General features: G+C 44.1%; 1 protein-coding gene across 1 annotated transcript in view; it reads right to left on the bottom strand.

Moving 5' to 3' along the window:
• Positions 1 to 6,447, bottom strand: part of LOC143927668 (ficolin-1-like) — a 30,176-nt gene extending 23,729 nt beyond the window's left edge. Inside the window, exons 1-2 of the mRNA XM_077451891.1 lie at positions 6,023 to 6,447; positions 3,320 to 3,433 (exon numbers count right to left, since the gene is read on the bottom strand). Of these exons, the coding sequence (XP_077308017.1) occupies positions 3,320 to 3,433; positions 6,023 to 6,092 (184 nt within the window). The 5' untranslated portion in view covers positions 6,093 to 6,447. The remainder of the gene's footprint in view (positions 1 to 3,319; positions 3,434 to 6,022) is intronic.
• Between the last annotated feature and the right edge of the window lie 18,461 nt (positions 6,448 to 24,908).

Raw genomic sequence — 24,908 nt, forward strand, 5'->3', positions numbered from 1 at the left:
CCTGGCTTCCCATGACAGCGGGCGGGGGTTTCTGCAGAGATTGGTAAATAAATAAACATCCTATGTTTCACCATGGCAGACTTACTTACGAGTTCTCAATGGAATATGGGGGCACTGATCAGCGCTCTCATAGTCCATTGACATTCCCTCTAGCTTTCTAACTGAAAGCCTGAATGGAGATATGGGCAGAAAGTAAGAAAGATATGGTAGAGTGTGCAGGAGCCTGACATTGCACCCATCATCCACCCAGGTGCCTGAGTTATAAATAATAAATGTACATTTTTTTTAGTCACTGAGGAGGCTTGCTTTGGTACTTTGGACTCCCATGGTGGCTTCTTCACCTCTTTTGTTTTGGAGCTTCCTGAGATGAATGGACTCTCAATTGGCTCCTTCACTAAGGCCCATTTTATTTCATGTTTGCTTTCAGTGATTTTTCTTTCTATAAATTATTTTTATTCTCTTTCAATGTATGTTTAAACTTGCTAGCCAATTTGTCATCTTCAGATACAGTTATTTCCTTAGAACAGTCTCTGTGGCTTTCTGAGAGTATCTAGTTAATATCTGTGCTGGGCCAGCTCATTTTACATTCCCTCCAGCCTCCTACATAACCTTTATGCAGTTACTAGGGTAGGAGAGAAAGGAAATACTATAGAACAGTGTTTCTCAACTGGGGTTCTGCTGAATCCTAGGGTTCCTGGAGAATTCCCCAGGGGTTCTGCCGCAAATCAACATTGCAACAGAGGTATATCTGCCCAATGTCTTTTCCAGTGTTGTTCCCAATGCACGCTGACAGTGTGTACCGTCAGAGTGCATTGATACCCGATAGCTCCTCTGTAAGTCCGGCCCCTATCATCATATCCTGTTCGCCCCACAGCCTCTGATCATCTCCAGTATACTGTCTGCTCCGCAGTCTCTGACCATCTCCTGTATCCTGTCCATTCCGCAGCCTCTGATCATCTCCTGTATTCTGTCCACTCCGCAACCTCTGACCATCTCTTGTATCCTGTCCGCTCCGCAGCCTCTGACCATCTCCTGTATCCTGTCCACTCCGCAGCCTCTGACCATCTCCTGTTACTGTATCATGTTCACAGTCTCTGGCTGACTCTTGTATTGTGTCTGCAGTCCCTTACCATCTCATGTATCATGTTCACAGCCTCTGACCATCTCCTGTGTCTTGTCTGCAGTCCTTGACCACCTAATGTACCATGTATGCAGTCTCTGACCATCTCCTGTATCCTGTCCACAGCCTTTGACCATCTCCTGTATCATGTCTGCAATCTCTGAACATCTCTTGTATCATGTCCAGAATCTCTGATCATCTCTTGGCTTTTGTCATGTGGACTGTGGAGAGGAGGCTATAGGATAAAATCAGAGCCACCAAGCTGGAACCATCTGACTGACCCCTGCACTGTGCACCTGAGAGAAAGTCAGTGACAGCGCGCCAGGACAATTTGAGGGGTGGGGGTTTGTTGATGTAAGGGGGGAGTGAATACAAAAATGTAAGGCAGCACTGATATATAGGTTCTCCCCTAAATTCACCCATGTCATAATATGCATCGCATACTTGCACATTATGAGAAACTTACCTTAAAACAAACCCTCTAGCTGACAGGGCTTCCATGTTCACCCGGACTTCCTTCCGGAATCCGGCCGTCTGATTGGCTGAGCCACAATGAAGTCACTGTTTATGGCACAGAACTCTGAAGGAACGGCATGCCATTTCTTCAGAGCATGCTACTGGTCCATGAAATATCTCTTACAGTGCACATTTATGAAATATAAATATTACCTACAGGTAAGCTTTATTATAAGATTACCTGTAGGTAAAAATGGTTGAAAAAAAGGTTACTACCACTTTACCGCATTGGGCAGCATATTCAAATGAATGTGTTTAACTCTTCAGAGCAAATAGGTCTGACATGGTTTAATCAAACTGACAATGACAATTGGTGTTTTTTATTAAGATAACTACCTTTAATAAAAGAAAGTAGAAGATTTCACAAAATGATGGCATGCACAAAATTTTTCCGTGAAATCGTGTATATTGAAAGCTCATCCCTAGCCAGAGTGCAATTGGGAACAGGGGCAGGAAGGTCAATGAGAGAGGAAGTAGCATAGCTCTGGCTGCCTCTTGACTTTGCATAGTAAAACTCCCTGCACACTGAAGCTCATAAATGGCTGTTTTCGGGAGTTTCGGGCATTTTTTTTAACAGCCCATAAACTCCCCTCTATGTTATCCTATGCGCACATGGATGTTTTTGGGCTAGATTAGCAGTGGAGTTTATCGGCTGTTGTCTGAACGCCCTAAAATCGCATTCAGGAGCTGTTTTTCTGACCTCAAAAAACCCTTTAGCCCCATACACACGATCAGAAATTCTGCCAGAAAAAATCAGATGTGAGCTTTTGGTCAGAAATTACGACCGTGTGCATGCTCCATTGGACTTTTGCTGGCAGAATTCCAGCCAGGAAAAGATTGAGAGCAGGTTCTCTAATTTTCGGTCGGAAAAAGTTCCAATCGGAAATTCCGATCATCTGTACAAATGATCGCATGCTTGGAAACAATTTTATGCATGCTTAGAAGCATTGAACTTCATTTTCTCGGCTCGTCGTAGTGTTGTACATCACCACGTTCTTGACGGTCAAAAGTTCAGAGAACTTTTGTGTGACCGTGTGTATGCATGCCAAGTTTGAGCAGAAAATCCACTCATGTGTACAGGGCATTAGGCTTCATGTACACGGGACATTTTTACAACCTCTCCTGAACGATTTAACTTGACAGACAGTAATCCGCGTTTAAAACGTCCGTTTTGCTGTATTTGCGTTTAGAAGCGTTTTAAAAAAAATAAAACACGCCTGTAAAAGAAAGGCGGCTAAACGCGAGTTACCGCGTTTAGAAGCGCTTGATGCTTGAAATGCCTCTAAACTCAGATTCTGAACCCATTTTTTGCATTCCAAAAAAAATTCTTTAAACTCAACTGCCTAGAAAGGACTGTAAATGACCCTCTGTACATGTACTGATGATAACAAAGTGGAGAGTTCAGGAGCAGTTGAAAAAAATGCCCAACTGCTTCTAAATGTCCGTTCAGCAGCAGCAGCAGTGTACATGGAGCCTTAAAAGCGTTAAACGCATATAAACGCCAAACGCTAAAAACGTGGCTAAAAAAAATGCGGAAAACGCAAAAGAAGCGCTAATAAGCGCTATTGCAAAGCTACTGGCATTTTTATAACGTTATTTTAACGTCCAGTGTGCATAGAGCCTTAGAAAGGTTCCTGTGTATATTCTATGTGAGAATTCATATACGGTCAATTATCCACTAACCTTTCTCTGAGGGAGCACCGGGTTCACCTTTCTGGCCTGAAGGTCCAGGCAACCCAGGACATCCACGAAGTATAGCCAACTTGTCAGAGCCTTCAATTCCAACAAGTTTTACATCTGTACGGAAATATATTTTAGGGGAACAGATTATACAGTAAGACAACATTGATATTATTTTAACATAATTCACTAATACATGAAAAGAATCTGTGCATTAGTCCTCTTCTATATGTACCTTCAAAGCAACATATGAAATACATTTTTGAGCATTCTAAAGACACTCCCCCATAAGACCCCTATCACATTAGTGGACCGATCGGGCCCACCTGTCAGTTTTTCTGGTGGACCTAATCGGACCCTTCAGTCTCCTCTATGGCAGGCATCCATGGACATCTGATCCAATCCTAACAACTGAAAACAGTCTGGCAGATCGGATGACAGTCAGGTGTAAATGGACCGGCGGTCTACATCCAACTGCTCATAGAGATGAGCGGGCTGTGTCTGTGTGCTCTGAAAAAATGGAGCAATTCCCCACTGAGCAGGCGGACTCCAATGGAGTCTAGCCATTAAAGAAGATGGTCTTCTTTAATACCCAAAAAGCCAAGGTCCCAGTGCTCAAACAGGAAAAACATTTACCAGAAATTCACAACCCCCATAAATACAGTGGTCGTGGTAAGCATGTAACCATGCCCAGCATGGTCACTCTCATGTTCCCAAGGGGAAATTTACCAGACTCGCAATAATACATAACATATAGTACAAGTAGTACTCAAGAGACATAAGGACCTGGCCGGGGGGGGGGGGGGGGGATCAGGTATTACTGAAAAACCCAAACTTTGATAAAGGTAATAAGTTGCAGCAACAACCGTTCTCACCGACCCCTGCGCATGATGTGATATCTAAGGGGTCCCAAGCTTGTTAAAGGGGTTGTAAAGTTAAAAGGTTTTTTACCTAATGCATTCTCTGCATTAAGGTAAAAAAATCTTTTACATCCAAAGTACAAACACGCATGCTCAGAACCGATACTAAACATCAGACAACAATAGCAGAAGTTGCCCAAAGGGTGGCGGTAAAGAACTGAAAAACCACGTGATTTGGTAAATGTTGGCTGAAAATGTTCTGCCGTGTATATGCAGAACAAGTTCACAGCCAACATCCTTGGACCAAAATCCACAGAAAAGTCCAATCGTGTGTATGAGGCTTTAGTAAGTACAAGCAAGTATAACATGTTTTTTGCATGAAGGTGAAAAACCTTTTCTGTGTAGCAGCCCCCGATCCCCTTCTAATACTTACCTAAGCCCTCCATCGATGTGCCCGAGACCCAGGACTCTCACTCCTCATTGGCTAAGACCGCAGTGGCCGCCATTGGCTTAAAATCACAGCTACTTTAAAAATTATCTTTTTAAAAAAAAAATTTTTGCATTTTTTTGCATACCATTTTTATGTCCAATAACTTGCATATAAGCCTTCAAAATGTGGACTTTTGATTTGATTTGATTTGATTCAAATTTGGGTCCTATAGACTTCAATGGGGTTTGCAGTTCTGGTCTGAACTTTTGCGATGTTCGAGAGTTCTGAAATGTTCGAGAGTTTTGGCGAGAACTAAACCAGGGCTGTTCGGCTCATCTCTACTATTCATGAAAATTGTGCATATCTCCAACACTGTGTACAGCTTTATCACATCCAACAAGCATGTCATTTAAAGGGATTGTATAGTTATTTTTTTGTTCACATTGGTACATGTCCACTATGGCAGTGCCCAGCTTCCCATGCCTTTTAATTGACAATAGTTTAATAGTTAACACTGCAAACAGGCTGTTATTAAGAACTGAATAACAAGAATTTCCCTCAATAGACTTTAATGTTTACAAATGTCAAAATTTCGGCAAAATTTGCAAAAGAGTTTGTGGACAGAACCTAGGCAGATTTGCCAATCCCTAAGCCCTTGTACACACGGTCAGACATTCTGACAACCAAATCTGTTGGATTTTGTCCGATGGATTTTGTCCAAAACTGTTGCATACACACGGTCGGACAAAGTTGTCGGAAAATCCGATCGTTCAAAACGTTTTGTCGTTATTTCGTTACGATGGGACTACGTTCAGGCTAGTAGCCAATAGCTTTGGTCTAGGAATTTGATCTGAGCATGCGTGGCACTTTGTCCGATCGGAATTCTCTACACATGATCGGACAAGTCAGATTGATCCATTTAGCTCCAAAACATTTCAGAAGTATTTTAAAGCAAATGCCATGAAATTCAACAACACTGCTAGGTAATAGAATTAGGATATTCATTTGAATTGGTCTCTTCTTAATAGTTACTGACCATGTAAAACTCAATTTATAACATCTCATGATGTGGTGTATCTGCCAACGGGAGCGCTTGCCTATTCAATGGAATGAACTCTTTTTCACCAATGTATTGTTAGCCTTATTAACTAGTAACAGAATCTGATTATAACGGAAGGACATATTGTTTATTATACTTTGAAAAAAAGTTTGTTAGAACAAATTCCATCTGTCTTGACTTCATCTTGCTGCATAAAATCATCCTCAATGGAAGAATGTTAGGCAATCCCAGATTATCTTTATGGAAAAGAACAGTAGTAGAACAATGCCCTATAAGCTTTGGATCATCTGAACTGCCATTTCATTTCCATGAGAACTTCTAAATTGTCCCTTCTACAGTTTTATGATTGGACTTACCTGGGCAGGTCTCTTCAGTGTGTGTTAGAGAGGTCATCAGACACAATACAGAGGCTACCAAAGTCCACATAGCGGCTACAAATGTTGCTTTTCTTCAGATCTCTTTCAGAATGAGGTATTATCTGTCTTCTGTCTGATCAGACCAAAATGAAAGACAAATGAGGAGGAAAGAGGGACAGAGGGACTTTGTTCCAAATCAGGGGCAGTCCCTCAAATTCAGGGACAGTTGGAAGCTATGCACTTGGTCAAGTCAAATGGATCCGTTTGGCTCAAAACATTTCAGAAGTATTATCTGTCTTCTGTCTGTAAGATATCTTAGCAACTCCTCCCCACTCCTATTTCCCAATCAATAGTGATTCTTACACAATTCTTTGTTCTTTGTGCTCCTGGAATTTACATCACAAACTCATTGACCAGTATAAGAACTGCTATGTCTCCGGCCCCAGCGAGATCCTTTTGGCTCCAAGCAATGGAGATCCGTGCCTATTCAAACATGTCAAACGGTAAACAACATTCTTAATTATTGCCTAAGATATTTATAGGGATTATTTTGCAAAGCTTGTTTGCCTTTTGTTCAGTTATTTCCTTCACACTGTACCTTACCAAGCTCATATCTCTTAGATCTGAAAGCATATGTCAACGATAAAAAAAAAAAAAGGGAAAAAAGACATATGTAGTACATCTGTGCAATGCATGCACATTTCTTCATGATGTATCCTTTTACCATTTGAAGACCAGACCGATTCTGACACTTTTTGATGTAAAAATCTGCATTTTTTTTGTGCCAGAAAATGACTTAGAACCCCCAAACATTACAGATTTTTTAGCAGAGGCCCTAGAGCAGTGATGGCGAACCTTGGCACTCCAGATGTTTTGGAACTACATATCCCATGATGCTCCACTACACTGCAGAGTGCATGAGCATCATGGGAAATGTATTTCCAAAACATCTGGGGTGCCAAGGTTCGCCATCACTGCCCTAGAGAATAAAATGGTGGTTGTTGCAATTTTTATTTCGCACGGTATTTGCTCAGTGGTTTTTCAAACTACATTTTTTGAGGAAAGATACACTTTAATGAATTTTAATGCAAAAAACACAACAAATAACCAATTTTTCTGGTAAAATATAAAAGATGATGTTGGTAAATAGATACCTAACATTATATGTTCTAAAATTGTGCATGCTCATGGAATGGCAACAAACTACAATACTTCAAAATGGTCTGAAAATTGGTCTGGGCAAGAGGGGTGTTTAAGTGCCCAGTAGGTAAGTGGTTAATATACAGAACCAAAGCTTGGTATCACAATCATTTACTGCCCATTCCTCAAGTCAGTGATGAGGAAATCACAGATGACACTCCAGTGAATGATCTGCCTCCTATTCAGGCGAATGCCTCATCTGATCTTTCTGATGTCAGTGAGAGGGAGTGGAATGTGACTCCTGATGTTGCCAGCACCAACACTCCTCCTTCCCAGATGCTAGATCCTGGGTCTCTACAATTTGTGCCCCATGCAGTTCATACATTCAGTCAGGGGCCTAGTTCTGAATCACAACCAGTACCATCCTTTTCCATCACTCAAAGTCCTAGTTCAGGGCCTGAGAACACAGCTTTACTTCAGAGAGAAGTATGAAGAGGAGAATGAGCTAGGCATCCCCCACCCATCTTGACTTATGATAGTTTGGGGGATACCAGATTCATTGCAAAAGGGGGAAAACACTGCGCTTCCTACAAAAATAATGAAAATTGTGAAATCACACAAACCAGCAGCTAACATACAAACAAACCAAGTCCAAATAACAATATGTAACAAAAAATGTAGCGCTGAAATATCAAAAATAAAATAAAATATAAATATCACTTAAACCCTATTAATTCAATAACGTAGGGACCTACTGAAAGACAGCACACATTTAGATGTTGTGCTATCTAGTAGGGAAAAAAAAAAAACACAATCTATGTGTAAACAAGTGCAAAAAGTCCAACTAAAACTAAGAGTGCAATAAGACCGGATATTCCGTTGACCCAAATCGTGGACAGCCTTCAATCAATAACCAAGATTTTTGCAGAAAAAGGTGGGTACTCTTACCGGAGGTGATGGACACAAAGTACTCTACAGTAATTGTGTCATACAGGCTTGTATGCGTCACAAATGATTCATGTACGCTGGATCATAGGTCACCCTCAAGGCAGCCAGGTATCCTCTCGGTTACTACGGCCATTTAGATAGGTAGAGGCCCAGTAGCATTGATAGCCCATAATCGGGTTAGGGACCAAGAGATTGGTTAGATAGGCCTGATTTGCCTTGTAGGTGGCGCGTTCCAGATTTTTACACCACCAGGGTGTTCATCTGTACAAGTGTCCCCATGAAGCCACCGCTCCACAGATGCATTCGTCCTCTCAAGCCGGATTGTGTTACGCCTTGCAAGTCAACTCATCAGGGGTCCCTGCAACTGAACTGTGACACAGTGTCTCATTGGAGGTATTGGTGTTAAAGGTCTTTAGTTAAATATCAGGATATATAGATTCATGGACGTGGCATAAGGGGCTGCAGGGGTCACAATCGCAACCCCGCCCCTAGCTCCAGGGGGCCCCTGCAGCCTCCCTGTCATATTATCATATCCTCCACAAAGTCCAGCTCCGATCTGCCCTAGGGCCCCACAGCCACGCTCCAGTACTGGGCTTCCACAGTCCACACCCCTCTGTTCTCATAGGCTGGGGAAAAGCTATGAACCATTTCCTGAAGGGAGAGGAGCATGGGGTGAGAACAACACGGGATGGGGAAGTGTCTGTGCTGTGTGCTGGAATGGAACATGGAATGGTAACCAAGCTTCTCCGGGAGGTGACCTTCCCCCAACACCTGCCAACACTGACAGATCAACTTTTGCATCGGGCCCACAAGCTTCAAGCTACGCCTCTGTATAGATACATATATACACTGTTCTTCTAAGACATATGTACGTTGTTATTGTTATTTCTTTGGTTATATTTAATGCCATCACTTTATCATATATAAAATTACACTAATCACTTGCTGGTATGTCTGCATTATTTTAGAAATCTATGCTGTGTATTAGTACTACTGCTGTCAGTTATTTTGGGTGAGTTACTAGTTATTGTCCTAGAAAGGGATCATCTCTACATACACTGGAGTCCTGTTCCAGGTGGAGGCACTGCCAATTATATATTCATAGTCTGCTCTTCCTTTAGCGAAGGCTTTGGCTCATTTGGTTACCTGCAGGTTAGCGCCATAGCCTGTGTCGATAAGGCAACTTCATATGAGTCCCTTATAACAGGGCTACACAGACAATATAGAAAATTATTTCCGGGTCTTTAACTTCTTCCCATCGATGCTGACCCCTTACCATGTGATCAGCTGTCAGCCAATGACAGCTGATCATGTGATGTAAACAGTGCCACCTATCAGGGCCCATCAGTGTTGTCTTATCAGTGCTGCCTTATCTGGCCTATCAGTGCAGCCCATCAGTTCCCATCAGTGCAGCCCATCAGTTCCCATCAGTGCAGCCCATCAGTGCCCATCAGTGCAGCCCATCAGTGCAGCCTCATCAGTGCAGCCTCATCAGCGAATATCAATGAAGGAGAAAAATTACCTGTTTGCAAAATTTTATAACAAACTAAGAAACGTGTTTTGTCTTTGTTTTGTTTTTTCAAAAATGTCTGTCTTTTTTTGTTTAGCAAAAAATAAAAACCCAAGTGGTGATTAAATACCACCAAAAGAAAGCTCAATTTGTGTGAAAAAAATTATGAAAATGTAATTTGAGTACTGTAATTTGAGTACAGTGTAGCATGACTGCGCAATTGTCATTCAAAGAGTGACAACGCTGAAAGCTAAAAATTGGTCTGGGCAGGAGGGGGGTTTAAGTGTCCAGTAAGAAAGTGGTTAACGAGTTAGGTAGAGATGTTGTAGGTTGTGTGAGAAACAATAGCTGGTCATCTGCATACAAACTAAGGAACTGGGAATTGGATGGGAAATACCCTTTAATGTTTGGGTGTAGCATAATAGCCATAGCAAATGGCTCTATGGCTAAGGCAAATAAAGGGAGCAGCCTTGGTGGCCAGGGATAAAACCTGACTGATGTGGGGATATTGAGGAAGGGATCACCAAGGAGATTCTGTTAGCCCACATCCTACTACATATTTTGCGGTCATTATTTATAACGGATATAGGCCTATAGTTTTTTGGAAGCATGTGATTTTGTTCATTCCTAGTGATAGCAACAAGGTTGATTAAATAAATAAATGGACAGTGTAAAAAAAGAAAAAAAAAAGTTTTAAATAGAATAAATAAATATAAAAAATTTTAAAGCGCCACTCTAAACTGGTAACCTGTAACGTCTTTTAAAGCGTCACCTATGGAGATTTTTAGGTACTGAAGTTTAATGCCATTCCACGGACATACACGATTTTAAAGCATAACATGTTAGGTATCTATTTACTCAGCTTGGCATAATCTTTTATATTTTACAAAGTTATGTAAAGTAATAGGGTATTATATTGTGTTTTACAGTATATTCACTAAAATTCATAAATATTTGCATTTTAAAAATTGCTGCACAAATACTGTGTGACAAACATAAAACATTGCAATACCCACCATTGCATTTTCCACAGCCTCTGCTTAACTGCTTCCCGACCGGCGCATGACGATGTACGTCGGCAGAATGGCACGGACAGGCACATGGGTGTACAGGTACGTCCCTTTAAATGTCCCGCCGTGCCATTGCGTGCGCGCCGGTCGGGACCTCCATGAGTCAGATCGCTGGTCCCGTGGACTCGATCATCACGGGAATACTCACGATCATCTCACCGGGAGGAAGAACGGGGAAATGCTAAAGTAAACAGGCATCTCCCCGTTCTGCCTAGCAACAGTGACACTGATCTCTGCTACCTGTCATTGGAGCAGAGATCAGTGATGTGTAAAACACAGCCACGCCCCCACAGTTAGCAACACGTCCCTAGGACACACTTAACCTCTACACTGGCCCCTCCTGGTTAACCCCTTCACTGCCAATGTCATTTACACAGGAATCAATGCACTTGTATAGCACTGACTGCTGTATAAATGAAAACCGTCCCAAAAATGTGTCAAAAATGTCCGATGTGTCCGCCATAATGTCGCAGTCACAATAAAAAAATCACTGATTGCCGCCATTACTAGTAAAAAAAAAAAAATTATTAATAATTTTAATAATAATTGTGCAAACCAATCAATCGCTTATTGCGATTTTATTTTTATTTTTTTTACCAAAAATATGTAGAAGAATGCGTATTGGCCTAAACTGAGGAAAAAAAAAGTTTTTGGGGGGATATTTATTATAGCAAAAAATAATGCGTTTTTTTTTTCAAAATTGCTTCTTTTTTTGTTTATAGTGCAAAAAATAAAAACCGCAGGGGTGATCAAATACCACCAAAATAAATTTGTGGGGAAAAAAATATGTCAATTTTGTTTGGGAGCCACGTCGCACGACCGCATAATTTTCAGTTAAAGTGATGCAGTGCCGAATCGCAAAAAGTGGTCTGGTCTTAAGCCAGCAAAATGGTCCGGTCTGAAAGTGGTTAAAGTGGAATTTCAGTCAGAAAATTGCTAGATCACTTCAGGTTGACCCCTTTTGCAGGTATGGCTACTGTATGTAAAACATTAAAAATCAGTGTCCAGTAATACACTGTCTCACCCTGCTTTGCACATACTCAGTTGCCCTCTCTTTTTCAGCACTGTGCCTAAAATGTAGAAGCCGATCTGCTGACAGCTTAAAGATTTACTGCTACTCAGGCATTGCGCCCTGAGCCCACCCACTTGTGTGACAATAGCTAATTAAAATTTGCTATTGCCTTCCTGTTTGTCCTCCCGGCCAATCAGGAAGCAGGTCGCAAGACCCAATTGGCTGAGAGGAGAAGCAACCGTATTATCCGGAAGCAGAAGCAGGGGGAAGCCGCTGAGGAGATGCAGGGGGAAGTCTCCGAAGCTCCTGCAACCCGGGTGGGGTAAGTGTGGGCCTGGTGGGCGGACAGACGAGCATGGGGGGTGGCTTTGTTCGCAGATTGACTGAGCGACAGGGGGGGGGGTGTTTTGCGTTGGGGGTTTGATCAATCAACTGACTGAACGGGGGGTCAGGTGGCTTGATTGCTGCCCCCCCAGGTGGCTTGATTGCTGCCCCCCAAAAAAAATGTAGCACCAGGCGCCACAAGAACAAAGCTGGAGGCAATTTACAGCACACACTAATTTTGGTAGCCTAATTATTTGTGTGGAATGGATGTTCTTTGCTAAAGAACATTTATTTTTTATCAAGTTGTTATGGATACAATTCTGCTTTTAAAAGGGTTTTACAAAATTTTCTAGCAAAAAAAGCTGATTTTTTTCATGGATGTGAGAAGTGTCAGAATTGGCCCAGTAGACAAGTAGTTAAAGTTTAAACATTTAGCTTTTTTCCCCCAGGCCCCCTCTCTAGGATTTCTAACCCTTGTGCTTTCCAGGAAATGGCCTGACTTCAAGATATTCCAGTAGTAAACAGAAACTAGAGGCCCTGAATGTCTAAAAGGGCTTGTTTTCAGGATATAGCACGGGGTAGGAAACCTTTTGAGCACAGTGTGCCGAAAAATGTTTTCATAGAAATTGAGCGTGCCGATTTTATAACAAATATATTTCAAATTCACACACTTAACCACTTGACAACTGGGCACTTAAACCCCCCTCGTGACCAGACCAATTTTCATCTTTCTGTACTCTCACACTTTGAATGACACTCAGTCATGTAATGCTGTACCCAAATGATTTTTTGTCCTTTTTTTCATACACATAGAGTTTTCTTTTGGTGGTATTTGATCACCTCTGGGTTTTTTATTTTTTGCGCTATAAATTAAAAAAGACCAAAAATGGAGAAAAAAAACAACAAATTTTTCTTAGATTCTGTGATAAAATTTTGCTAATTATTTTATTTTTCTTCATCAATTTTGCCCACAATTTATACTGCTACATATTTTGGTAAACATAACCCAAATTAGTGGATATTATTTCGTCTTTGTGAAAGTGAGTCTACAAGCTGTAGTGGAAATCATAAAAAATTGATCGCACCTGATATACTGACAGCCTATCTAATTTCTTGCGACCCGAACAAGCCAGGAAATTACCAATACCCCCCCCCCCCCCCCCCCCAAATGACCCGTTTTTTTGAAAGTAGACATTCCAAGGCATTTAGTAAGATGCATGGTGAGATTTTTTATGTAATTTTTTCCCACAATTCTTTGCAAAATGAAGACTTTTTTTTCCATAAAATTGTCATTGTAATAGGTTTTTTCTCTCACATGGCATGTGTATACCACAAATGACACACCAAAATACATTCTGCTACTCCTCCTGAATATTACAATACCACATTTGTGGGACTTTTTCACAGCCTAGCCATTTAGCGAGGCCCAACATGCAGGGAGCACCGTCACGTGTTCTAGGAGCATAAATTACACATCTAAATTGTTGACTACCTATTGCATTTTTGAAAGTCCTGGAGCACCAAGACAATGACACATGACACTGCGTGGCACTGATGACAGATGGCACTGATACGTGGCACTGATGACACGTGATACTGATGTGGCACTGATGACAGAAGGCCCTAATACGTGGCACTGATGACAAGTGACACTGATGACAGATGGCACTGAAACGTGGCACTGATGACAGATGGCACTAATATGTGGCACTGATGACAGATGGCACGTGACACTGATGACAGATGGAATGTGACACTGACAGGTGGCACTGATGACAGATGGCACTAATAGGTGGCACTGATGACACGTGACACTGATATGGCACTGATGACAGATTGCACTAATATGTGGCACTGATGACAGATGGCACTAATACATGGCACTGACAGATGGCACTAATAGGTAGCACTGATGACACATGGCACTTATACATGGCACTGGGGACAGATGGCACTTATACATGGCACTGGGGACAGATGGCACTGACAGGTACTGTGGCCACTTTATTTTCCTTTTTTTTTCTTACACTCCCGCTGCAGCCGTTCACCCTCCCTCCTTACACACTGTCTCTGTGTGAGGAAGGAGAGCCAGCAATGAGAGATGATCTCATATGTTTACATATGAGATCATCTCTCATTGGACACTCAGATCGAGTGCTAAATGGCTGCTATGGTTGGCCATTTAGCATGATCTGTGATTGGCTGTGTCCAAGGGACATGGCCAACACAGATTTTCTCAGCTGCGCGCCCGAGGCAGCTTGCAGAGGGGAAGAAAGCAAGAGGACGTCCAGGGACGCCCTACCGGCAATTGGAGTCGGCGCTGTAGCCATCTTTCATCTATGGCGAGGACGCCTAGTGTTTAATCACGAATATGATTTTTTTTTATAAAGTAAATACTGTAAACTACTTTAGTAGTGAGAAATTAACATCCTGCACTATCACACCACAGATCAGCTCCAATTCATTCACCTTCACACCCCAGATCACTGTCACCCCTGCACATCTGCCCCACCACTGTAAACCCCTGCACATCTGCCCCCTGTACATCTGCCCCACCACTGTAACGCCCTGTACATCTACCCCACCACTGGAACGCCCTGCTCATCTGCCCCACCACTGGAACGCCCTGCTCATCTGCCCCACCACTGGAATGCCCTGCTCATCTGCCCCACCATGGGAACGCCCTGCTCATCTGCCCCACCACTGGAACGCCCTGCTCATCTGCCCCACCACTATAACGCCCTGCTCATCTGCCCCACCACTGTAACATCCTGTTCATCTGCCCCACCACTGTAACCCCTTTGTCATCTGCCCCACCAATGTACCCCCCTGTTCGTCTGTCCCACCACTGTACCACCCTGCTCTTCTGTCCCACCACTCTACCACCCTGCTTTTCTGTCCCACCACTCTACCACCCTGCTTTTCTGTCCCACCACTCTACCACCCCGCTCTTCTGTTCCACCACTGTACCACCCCGCTCTTCTGTTCCACCACTTTAACCCCCTGCTCATCTGCCCCACCAATGTCCCCCTTTCTCATTTGCCCCTCTACTCTACCTCCCTGCACATCTGCTCCACAGCCGTGCCCCCATGCTCTTCTGTCTCACAGCTGAACCATCTTCTCATCTGTCCTAACACTGAACTTATCTGCTCATCTGCCCCACCACTGTACCCCCTGTTGATGTGTTTCCCCAATGTACCTCCTTTCTCCTTTGCACCCCTCTGCACAGCTGCCCCACCTCTGTACCCCCCTGCTCCTCTGCCCCACCGCTGTAATCCCCTGCTCATCTGTCCCACAAATGTACCTCCTTTCTGCTCTGCCCCAATACTGAACCCCCTGTGTTCATCTTTCCCACCACTGTAACCCCCTTCTCATGTGGCCCAACACTGAAACCCTCCCGCTCCTCTGTCCCACCACTGTAACCCCCTGCTCACCCTGCCCCATCACTGTACCCCCCCATGCTTTTTTGTCCCACTGCTGAACCCCCTTCTCATCACTCCCACCACTGTACCTCCTGCACATCTGCCCCACCACTGTACCCCCTTGCTCTTCTGTCCCACCACTGTAACCCCCCCTGCTCATCTGCCCCATCAATATACCCCCTTTTCTCATCTGCCCCACCACTGTACCTGCCTGCACATCTGCTCCATCGCTGTATCCTCATGCTCTTCTGCCCCGCCTCTGTCCCCCCCCACTGTAACTCACTGCTCATCTGTTCCACCAATACACCTCCTTTCACATCTGCCCCACTGCTCTACCCCCTGCTTTTCTGTCCCACTGCTGAACCCCCTTCTCATCTGCCCCAACACTAAACCCCCTCCCTGCTCATCTAGCCCAACACTGAACCTCCCTGCCCTTCTGTCCCACTGCTGAACCCTCTTTCTCATCTCTTCCACCATTGTACCTCCCTGCACATCTGCTCCACTGCCGTACCCCTATGCTCTTCTGTCTCACCACTGAACCATCTTCTCATCTGTCCTAACACTGAACTTATCTGCTCATCTGCCTCACCACTGTACCTCCTGCTCTTCTGCCCACCTCTGTGCCCCCCTGCTCCTCTGCACCACCACTGTAACCCCCTGCTCATCTGTCCCACCAATGTACCTCCTTTCTCCTCTGCCCCAACACTGAACCTCCTGCTCATCTTTCCCACCACTGTAACCCCCTTCTCATCTTATACCCTTAGAAATCCTGAAGGCAGTGCTTGGATTTCGGGGTCCTGTACATGGCTAGGCTCCCAAAAAGTCTCACACATGTGGTATCTCCGTACTCAGGAGAAGCAGCAGAATGTATTTTGGGGTGTAATTCCACATGTAACCATGGCATGTGTGAGCAATATATAATTTAATGACAACTTTGTGTAATTTTTTCATTTTTTTTTGTCATTTTTCAATCACAAAAAAATAAAATATTCAATGGGCTCAACATGCCTCTCAGCAATTTCCTTGGGGTGTCTACTTTCCAAAATGGGTATTTGGGGGGGGGGGGGGGGGGGGTTGTACTGGCCTGCCATTTTAGCACCTCAAGAAATGAGATGGGCAGTCATAAACTAAAAACTGCGTAAATTCCAGAAAATGTTCCCTAGTTTGTAGACGCAATAACTTTTGCGCAAATCAATAAATATACGCTTATTGACATTTTTTTGTACCAAAGACACGTGGCTGAATACATTTTGGCCTAAATTTGGCTAAAATTGAGTTTATTTTATTTATAACAAAAAAAAAGTATTTTTCCATTTATATCGCAAAAAATAAAAATCGCAGAGGCAATCAAATACCATCAAAAGAAAGCTCTATTTGTGGGAAAAAAGGACACAAATTTAATTTGGGTACAACATTGCAATTACCAGTTAAAGCAGCACAGTGCCAAATTGTAAAAAGTTCTCTGGTCACTGAGCTGGCAAATCCTCCGGGCTGAAGTGGTTAACAAATTCACAAAGCTATTGTCCCATAATGTTTTAACATTGTTGAGAAAAAAAAAAAGTACAAGAATTAATGTAAATATTTTATGCCTGATTAATGATACTGCCTCTCTTACATAAATTGCATCTAAAATCAAATAAATATGGACTATAACAAGCTCCTATGAAGAGCAAAGAGAATATTAGGAAATTCAAAGTTAAAGTAAAACATTTTTTTTAAATAACAAACATGTTATACTTACCTCCACTGTGCAGCTCGTTTTGCACAGAGTGGCCCCGAACCTGCTTTTCTGGGGTCCCTTGGCGGCTGTCTCGGCTTCCTCCCGCATGTACTTCTCACGTTCATGCGCGCTCCCTCGCATGGTGAGAAGCACCTGCGGGCGCGCTCCTGTGATACAGCTGGAGGCTTTAGCCGCTCGCTGTATCACACAGGCCCGCCCCCAGGCGCTCCGCGTCAGTGGATGTGATTGACAGCGGCGCGAGCCAATGGCTGCGCTGCTTTCCATCCATCCACTCCAGCCAATCAGCGGCCAGGCTGAGCGGTAAAGAGGACGGCGGGGGCGAGCACGGGATTTTCAAGGGGTCAGCTAAGTAAAACGGGGGGGCTGGGGGCGCCGGCACTGTCAGATGTTTTTTCACCTTAATGCATAGAATGCATTAAGGTGAAAAAACATTTACCTTTACAACCCCTTTAAAGAGGGAATCCTCTCAGGAAGAACATTGGACAAAAGATTTATACTTTATATTTATGACTGTTTTATTTGGTTCTACAAGATTTTTCTAACCTATCAGAACTTAAAGCGGAGGTCCACCCTAAAGTGGACCTTCCGCTCATCGGAACCCTCCCCCCCTCCGGTGCCACAATCGGCACCTTTCAGGGGGGAGGGGGGTGCAGTTACCTGGATAATCCAGGTAACAGCACCCACTTCCGGGATAGCTGTCTGCGGAAAGGGGCGTAACTTATGCCCCTTTCCGCAACTGCCCGCCCCTTCCCGCAAGTGCCCCGCTGCCTGCTGGGAAACACACAGCTCCCAGAGGCAGCGGGGAGTGTCCTTATTGCGCCGCGCGATTCGCGCATGCGCAGTAGGGAACCGGGAAATGAAGCCGAAAGGCTCCATTTCCTGATTCCCATACCCAAGATGGTGGCGGCAGGACCCGACAGACGACCGAGCAATCGGCTTTGGGTGCCGACATCGCGGGCGCGCTGGACAGGTAAGTGTCACTATTTTAAAAGTCAGCAGCTGCAGTATTTGTAGCTGCTGGCTTTAAAAAAAAAAAAAACGCGGAGTCCCGGTGGACTCCCGCTTTAATGAAGAAACTTTATCTACTATAGATAAACCATTTAGGACTGAAACATTTATCCACATATAAATTTTCTGATTATCCAATTATTCTGATATTAAATGTTCATATTAAGTTAGGATTATCATTATTATTTTTATTTATTTTTCCTTATTCATATATTGAATATTTTTAGTTTACAATTGCACAATCATTCTAGTTAATAGAACATCTTTTGTTCATAACTTAAGAAATATATCACTCTTGAAAGAACAATGGAACATTATGACAAGAGTATAAAGTATATATAAAGTATAAAGTATATTTCCAAAGAGCTAAAATATTATTTGAGCACAAATATGGAAATATATTATTGCATCCTTTACGTATTTTAATAATAATAATTACTATTATTATTTAATTATTGATATTAGTCATCAATATTTTATACATTTTTAAAATCTATACCATTATTTTAAAATTTTGAATAGATAGATCTAAGAGGAGTAAAAGTAAAGAGAAAATGGTTTAGAAGGAGAGTTATTTCTAGCTGCTTCAGCTCTGAGGAATATTGTCTAATCATTTGATAAAAGGAAGTGTATATGTGATATAAAAGATATCTTGAATGTATTAATAATATGATTAATCATAATTCGGGGGGATTGTTATAATATTATTCCAAATTCATAATTCGACATTTTTAGGTTTTATATTATATTCATGGCAAGCTTGCAAAACAGATTTGGTTTTATGATTAGTTATAATAAATATAGTATGTAAATGATCTTGATCAATTGATTTGATATGATTCTTCATCTAAAGCTGAGTATTGCTAAAAGTTTCTAATTTTGGTAGCATAATTATTCATGTGAAATGTGTGTTTTTTGCTAAAGAACATTATTTTTTTTTATCAAGTTGTTTTGGATAAAGTTAAACTGTGGCAAGTTGGCTCGGCTGTGCAAATCGATGTACTGGTATGTTGGTTCATGCACTGGCTTTTTGCGGGCACGACACGGGAGCCCACAGCAGGTCTGGTGGACTCAATGTCCGCCAGCCACCAGCGATCGAGGGGAAGAAAGCCAGAACAGGGATCTGTCAATGTAAAACAACAGATCCCTATTCTGATAGGGGAGGAGAGAGAGATCTGCTGTTCCTAGTGATCAGGAACAGCGATCTCTCTCTTCTCCCAGGCAGCCCATCCCCCATACAGTTAGAAGCACCTCCCAGGGGACACAGTTAACCCCTTGATTGCCCCTAGTGTTAACCCTTTCCCTGCCAGTGCCATTTATACAGTGATCAGTGCATTCTTACAGCACTGATAGCTGTATTGGTGTCACTGGTCCCCAAAAAGTGTCACTTAGGGTCAGATTTGTCTGCCGCAATGTCGCAGTCCCAATAAAAACCACAGATCGTCCATTACCAGTAAAAACAATAAAAAAAATAAATAAAAAGTCCCTAAATAGTTTCCCTATTTTGTAGACAACACTATAACTTTTGTGCAAACCAATCAATATACGCTTATTGCGATATTTTTTGTAAAAAAAAAAAAAAAAATGTGCTATAGCAGAAAGTAAAAAATATTGTGTTTTTTTTTTCAAAAATGTAGATTTTTTTTGATTATTGCGCAAAAAAAACCCTAGTTAGACTTACCGGTAACGGTATTTCTACGAGTCTTTCAGGACAGCACCTGGAGAGAGCGCAGCTCCACCCACTTTCCCAGGAAACACTGCAGATCGCTTTAAAGACCGGACACTTCCACCATGGCCTCAGTTGTTCATAGAGTACCTCCGCCATGCTGAAATTAAATAAGCAGAAACATAGCAATAACACCACATTTATCAAACACAATATAGGGTGGGTCATCGGCGCTGTCCTGAAAGACTCGTAGAAATACCGTTACCGGTAAGTCTAACTAGGGTTTTTCTCCCTTCGTCTTTCAGGACAGCACCTGGAGATGATAAGAGAGTACTTACTCTAGGGAGGGACCACCGCCTGCAGAACCTTTCTGCCAAACGCCTGGTCTGAAGCTGAGAGCAGGTCCAACCTGTAGTGGCGGGTGAAGGTGGCGAAGCTTGTCCACGTAGCCGCTTTACAGATTTGGTTCGGAGAGGCCCCTGCTCTTTCCGCCCAGGAAGTTGCTACTGCCCTAGTAGAATGGGCGACAACCCCTGCGGGGGGTTCAACCCCGGATACACTATAGGCCTCCCTAATAGCCATTCGTAGCCACCTAGCTATAGTATTTTTGGACGCACTATAGCCCTTCCGTGGACCTGAGCACGCTATGAAAAGGGAGTTTGACTTCCTAAACTCACTTGTGATCTCTAGATAGTGTAATAGACACCTCCTAACATCTAGGGTATGAAAAGATTTCTCTTTAGCGTTTGCAGGTGAAGGACAAAAGGTAGGTAGGATTATCTCTTGCGTCCTATGGAAGGCTGTTGAAACCTTTGGAAGGAAGCCCGGGTCAGTTTTAAGAACAACCCTGTCCGGGAATATGCAACAGAAAGGCTCCACTATTGATAGGGCCTGTAATTCGCTTACTCTTCTAGCAGATGTTATGGCCACTAAAAGGACTAACTTAAGCAACCACAACCTGAGAGTCGCTGCTACTGGGGGTTCAAAAGGTTCCCTTGTCAATGCCCGTAAAACCAAGGACAGGTCCCATTTAGGGAAAAACTTAAATGGTACGGGTCTAGCTCTGGCCAGAGCTTTAAAAAATCTAATAACAAGCGGTTCTTGAGATAATCGCCTCTCAAGAAAAACCGATAAGGCAGCCACCTGTGTCTTTAGGGTACTGGCTGCCAACCCTAGTTCCATGCCCTCATGGAGAAATTCAAGAACTGAAAAAATCTCCTGGGGAGGGAATCCCTTTGATAGGCACCAGGAGTTAAAACGCTTCCACGTTTTAAAATAAATTGCCCTAGTAGTATCTTTTCTACTTGCTAGGAGGGTTGTGACTAACTTATCAGATAACCCTTTTCTCTTTAAAATTTGCTCCTCAGTAACCACCCGGCCAAATTGAGTTGCCCGATGTTCGGATGCTGAAGAGGTCCCTGGGTTAGGAGATCCCTTCAAAGCGGAAGAACCCAGTGGGGTCCCACCGCCATCCTCTGTATGGTAGCAAACCATGACCTTTTGGGCCAGAAGGGGGCCACTAAGATTAGACTCGTGGATTCCCCCTGCAATTTCTTTAGAACCATAGGGATCAATTGAAAGGGGGGAAAAGCGTAGCACAGGCGGAAATCCCACGGTTGTGCTAGGGCACCGAGTCCACTTGCCTGATCCTGTCTGTTTAAAGAGAAGAAGGCCCTCACCTTGGTGTTGCTTTGTGACACAAATAGGTCTATCTGAGGCAGACCCCATCTTACTGTCAGCTCTTGAAAAACTTTGTGGTTCAGACTCCATTCTGATTCCCGAACTTTTTCCCTGCTCAGAAAATCCGCTACCACATTCAGGTCCCCTTTGAGGTGTACTGCTGATATGGACCTCAGGTTGCCCTCTGCCCATGACAGAATCTGGCTGGCCAAGGATAGCAGCACCCTGCTCCTTGTGCCCCCCTGCCTTGTTATATAGGATACGGCTGTGGCGTTGTCGGAAAGAATCTGGACATGGAGTCCCTGAACCACTCCCTCGAAGGCCCATAGGCCGAGCAGAACGGCCCTGAGTTCCCTCCAGTTGGAGGATCTCCTGGACTCCCTGACTGTCCAGCTCCCCTGGGCCATCTGCCCTTGTAGGTGGGCACCCCACCCCCAGGAGCTTGCGTCCGTAGTCAGCCTCAGGTCTACCGGAAAACACCAAAGTAGACCCTTGTCCAGATTTGAGTGATCCCTCCACCACCAGAGTTTTCTCTGGACCTGAGGGGGCATCCTGAATTGCTTCTCCAGGGAGTCCCTGTAGGACCAATTCGTCAAAATTGCCTGTTGGAGCTCCCTTGCATGCAAGCGTGCCCACTGTACTGCGGGAATGGATGATGTGAGGAGGCCCAACACAGACATGGCTGCCCTGACCGAGATAGGCAGGTTTGTCTGGGTCCTCTTCACAGCACTCTGGACCTTTTCTATCTTCTCTACAGGTAGAAAAATCCTTTCCTGCCTGGAGTCGATGGTGTACCCCAGGAACTTTATCGACTGGGATGCAACCATGCTTGACTTTTCCCTGTTTATCAGCCATCCGAGGCCCTCTAGGTGTCTTACTGTTCTCCCCAGGTCCTTCTCCAATAGATGTTTTGTATTGGCAAAGATTAGAAGGTCGTCCAAGTATGGAACGATTGATATACCTTCTACCCTGAGGGGGGCTAGGGCCTCTGCTACGATCTTGGTAAATATCCTTGGGGATGAGGATAGACCGAACGGGAGCGCTCTGAACTGGAGATGTATCATTGAGCCTCCCGTCCTGAGTGCAAACCTCAGATACCTCTGTGAAGCTATGGCCATGGGCACATGGAGATATGCATCTCTTAAGTCTATGGATGCCATAAAACAGTTTGGCATCAGAAGACTCTTTACCGAGAAGATGGTGTCCATCCTGAATCTTTTGTATTTGATTGACCTGTTTAAGATCTTCAGATTCAGGATCAATCTGAATTTGCCCGATGGTTTTCTTACAAGAAAAATGTGTGAGTAACAGCCCAACCCTATCTCCTCGGGGGGAACGTACATGATCACTTTTTGCTGCATTAGTTCCCCCAGAATAGAGATCATGGCTACAGACTTTTCTGAGTCCTGAGGAGCCTGGGTTACGTAAAACCTTGTGGGAGGGGAGTGATCGAATTCCAGTCTGTAACCCTTTTCTATTATACCGAGGATAAACAGACTGTCCGTCACTGACTTCCACTGCGGAAGGAAGGCCTGTAACCTCCCTCCCACAGCTGGAAGACTGTCACTGTTTTTTTGGGGTCGGGGTAGGGGGGCGGAATAACACTCCCGACTTGCCCCTTCCCCTCTGAGGCTTCCAGGGCCTCCTATATCCTGTCTCCTTGGTCTCAGAGGCTTTTCGAAAAGCACGAAAAAATTTTGTGCTCTGGGGAATCACCTTCTTTTTAGGAGGAAAACCCTTCTTTTTGTCAGCCGTTCTATCCAGAATGGCTTCGAGGTCAGGGCCGAGCACCAAGTCACCCTCGAACGGAAGACCACATAACTTGGCTTTTGAGGCAGTATCTCCTGCCCATGTCTTAACCCATAAGGCCCTACGGGCTGAGATTATAAGGGCTGAGGACCTGGCTGACATTTTAATTGACTCTGCCGAGGCATCCGCCATATACCCTACTGCCTTTAAAAGAACAGGCAAAGTATCGAGCAGGTCCTTTCTAGGTGTACCTGCCTCAATATGATCCTTTAGCTGTTCTAGCCAGTGCTCCAAATTTCTGGCTACTACCGTTGAAGCCATTGCTGGCTTGAGGTTTGCTAACGTTGAGTCCCAGGCTTTCTTTAGCAGGGAATCAGCTCTTTTGTCCATGGGATCCTTGAGGATACCCATGTCCTCGAACGCAAGATCCGTATTCCGTGAGACCTGGGAAAAGGCTGCGTCGAGCTTAGGTTTCTTGTTCCACACCTGTGAGCTATCCTCCTCAAAGGGGAACCTGCGCTTGAGAGACCTAGAAAAGAAAGGAGGCCTCTCGGGGTCTCTCCATTCCTTTTTGACAGTTTCGGATAGAAACTTATGCACAGGGAAAACTCTGCGTTTCACCTCGCCCAAACCCTGAAACATCTTGTCATGTAGTGACAGTTGGGCCTTATCCTCTGTGATATTTAGAGTCGTGTGGATATTTTTCAGTAAGTCATCCACCTCCTCCAAGGATAACTTGTACCGGGATGAAGAAGCGGAAGCCTCCCTTGCTTCCTCTGCCTCCTCCTCTGAGATAGAGGATGTAGCGTGCTCCTCCTCCTCCCCCGAGTCACTGCCCCCCCTGGATGCAGATGCTGAGGAGCGAGAACGGGGCGCTGAGCTACCGCCCGCAGTTGGGCGTCTGTCTAAATAAGACCGGAAAGATTCAAAGGTGTCAGATAATTCTTTCCTGAAAGAACTTAGTAGCTCTCCCTGCTGAGACGCAGGGGTACTGGAGGCTGCTTCTTCTTTGACCAAGTCGTTTATGCATGACCTGCATAACACCTTAGTCCAAGAATCTTTTAAAACATTCCTACATGATGGGCACCTCCTCTTGCTAGGAGGGGACACATGTTTGGTCTTTTCTTTTGCTTTCTGAAATATACCAAGAAAAAAGACGCCAAAACCTGAGTTACAAAACACAAGTAGCACAGGAAAATATGCTGCCAAATAGAACAGATTTTAACAGATTTCACATTCTATTTGCTCTTCAGCCAGTGAATCCCCCCACAGACTCACTAAACAAACATTGAAAGCATTATTCCTATATAACATTTCTAGGAAAAAACAATGCTGCAGGCTTCCCCAAGACAGGAAGGGAAAAAACAGACAAAGCTCTAACAGTAATGACAGAGACCACTGTCTCTGCTTACCTGAGCCTGGCTGACAATCGTGGCTCCTGCTCCTGCCACCGCCGATTGATCCTCCTCCATCTTCAGCAAGGATCGAATGGCGTCTGGGCGCTTTATCTTTTGAATTCCGCGCCTCCCGGAAGTGATGTCAGCCTGAGGAGACCGGCCCCCTCTCCCTGCGTTCCAGCGGCCGGAACCGGAAGCCGTGCCGCGCCTTCGAAAGTT

Source organism: Lithobates pipiens, unplaced genomic scaffold, assembly GCF_037356315.1.
Source record: "Lithobates pipiens isolate NorthernLeopardFrog02 unplaced genomic scaffold, aLitPip1_a1.2 Scaffold_23, whole genome shotgun sequence".
NCBI classification, from domain to species: Eukaryota; Metazoa; Chordata; class Amphibia; order Anura; family Ranidae; genus Lithobates; species Lithobates pipiens.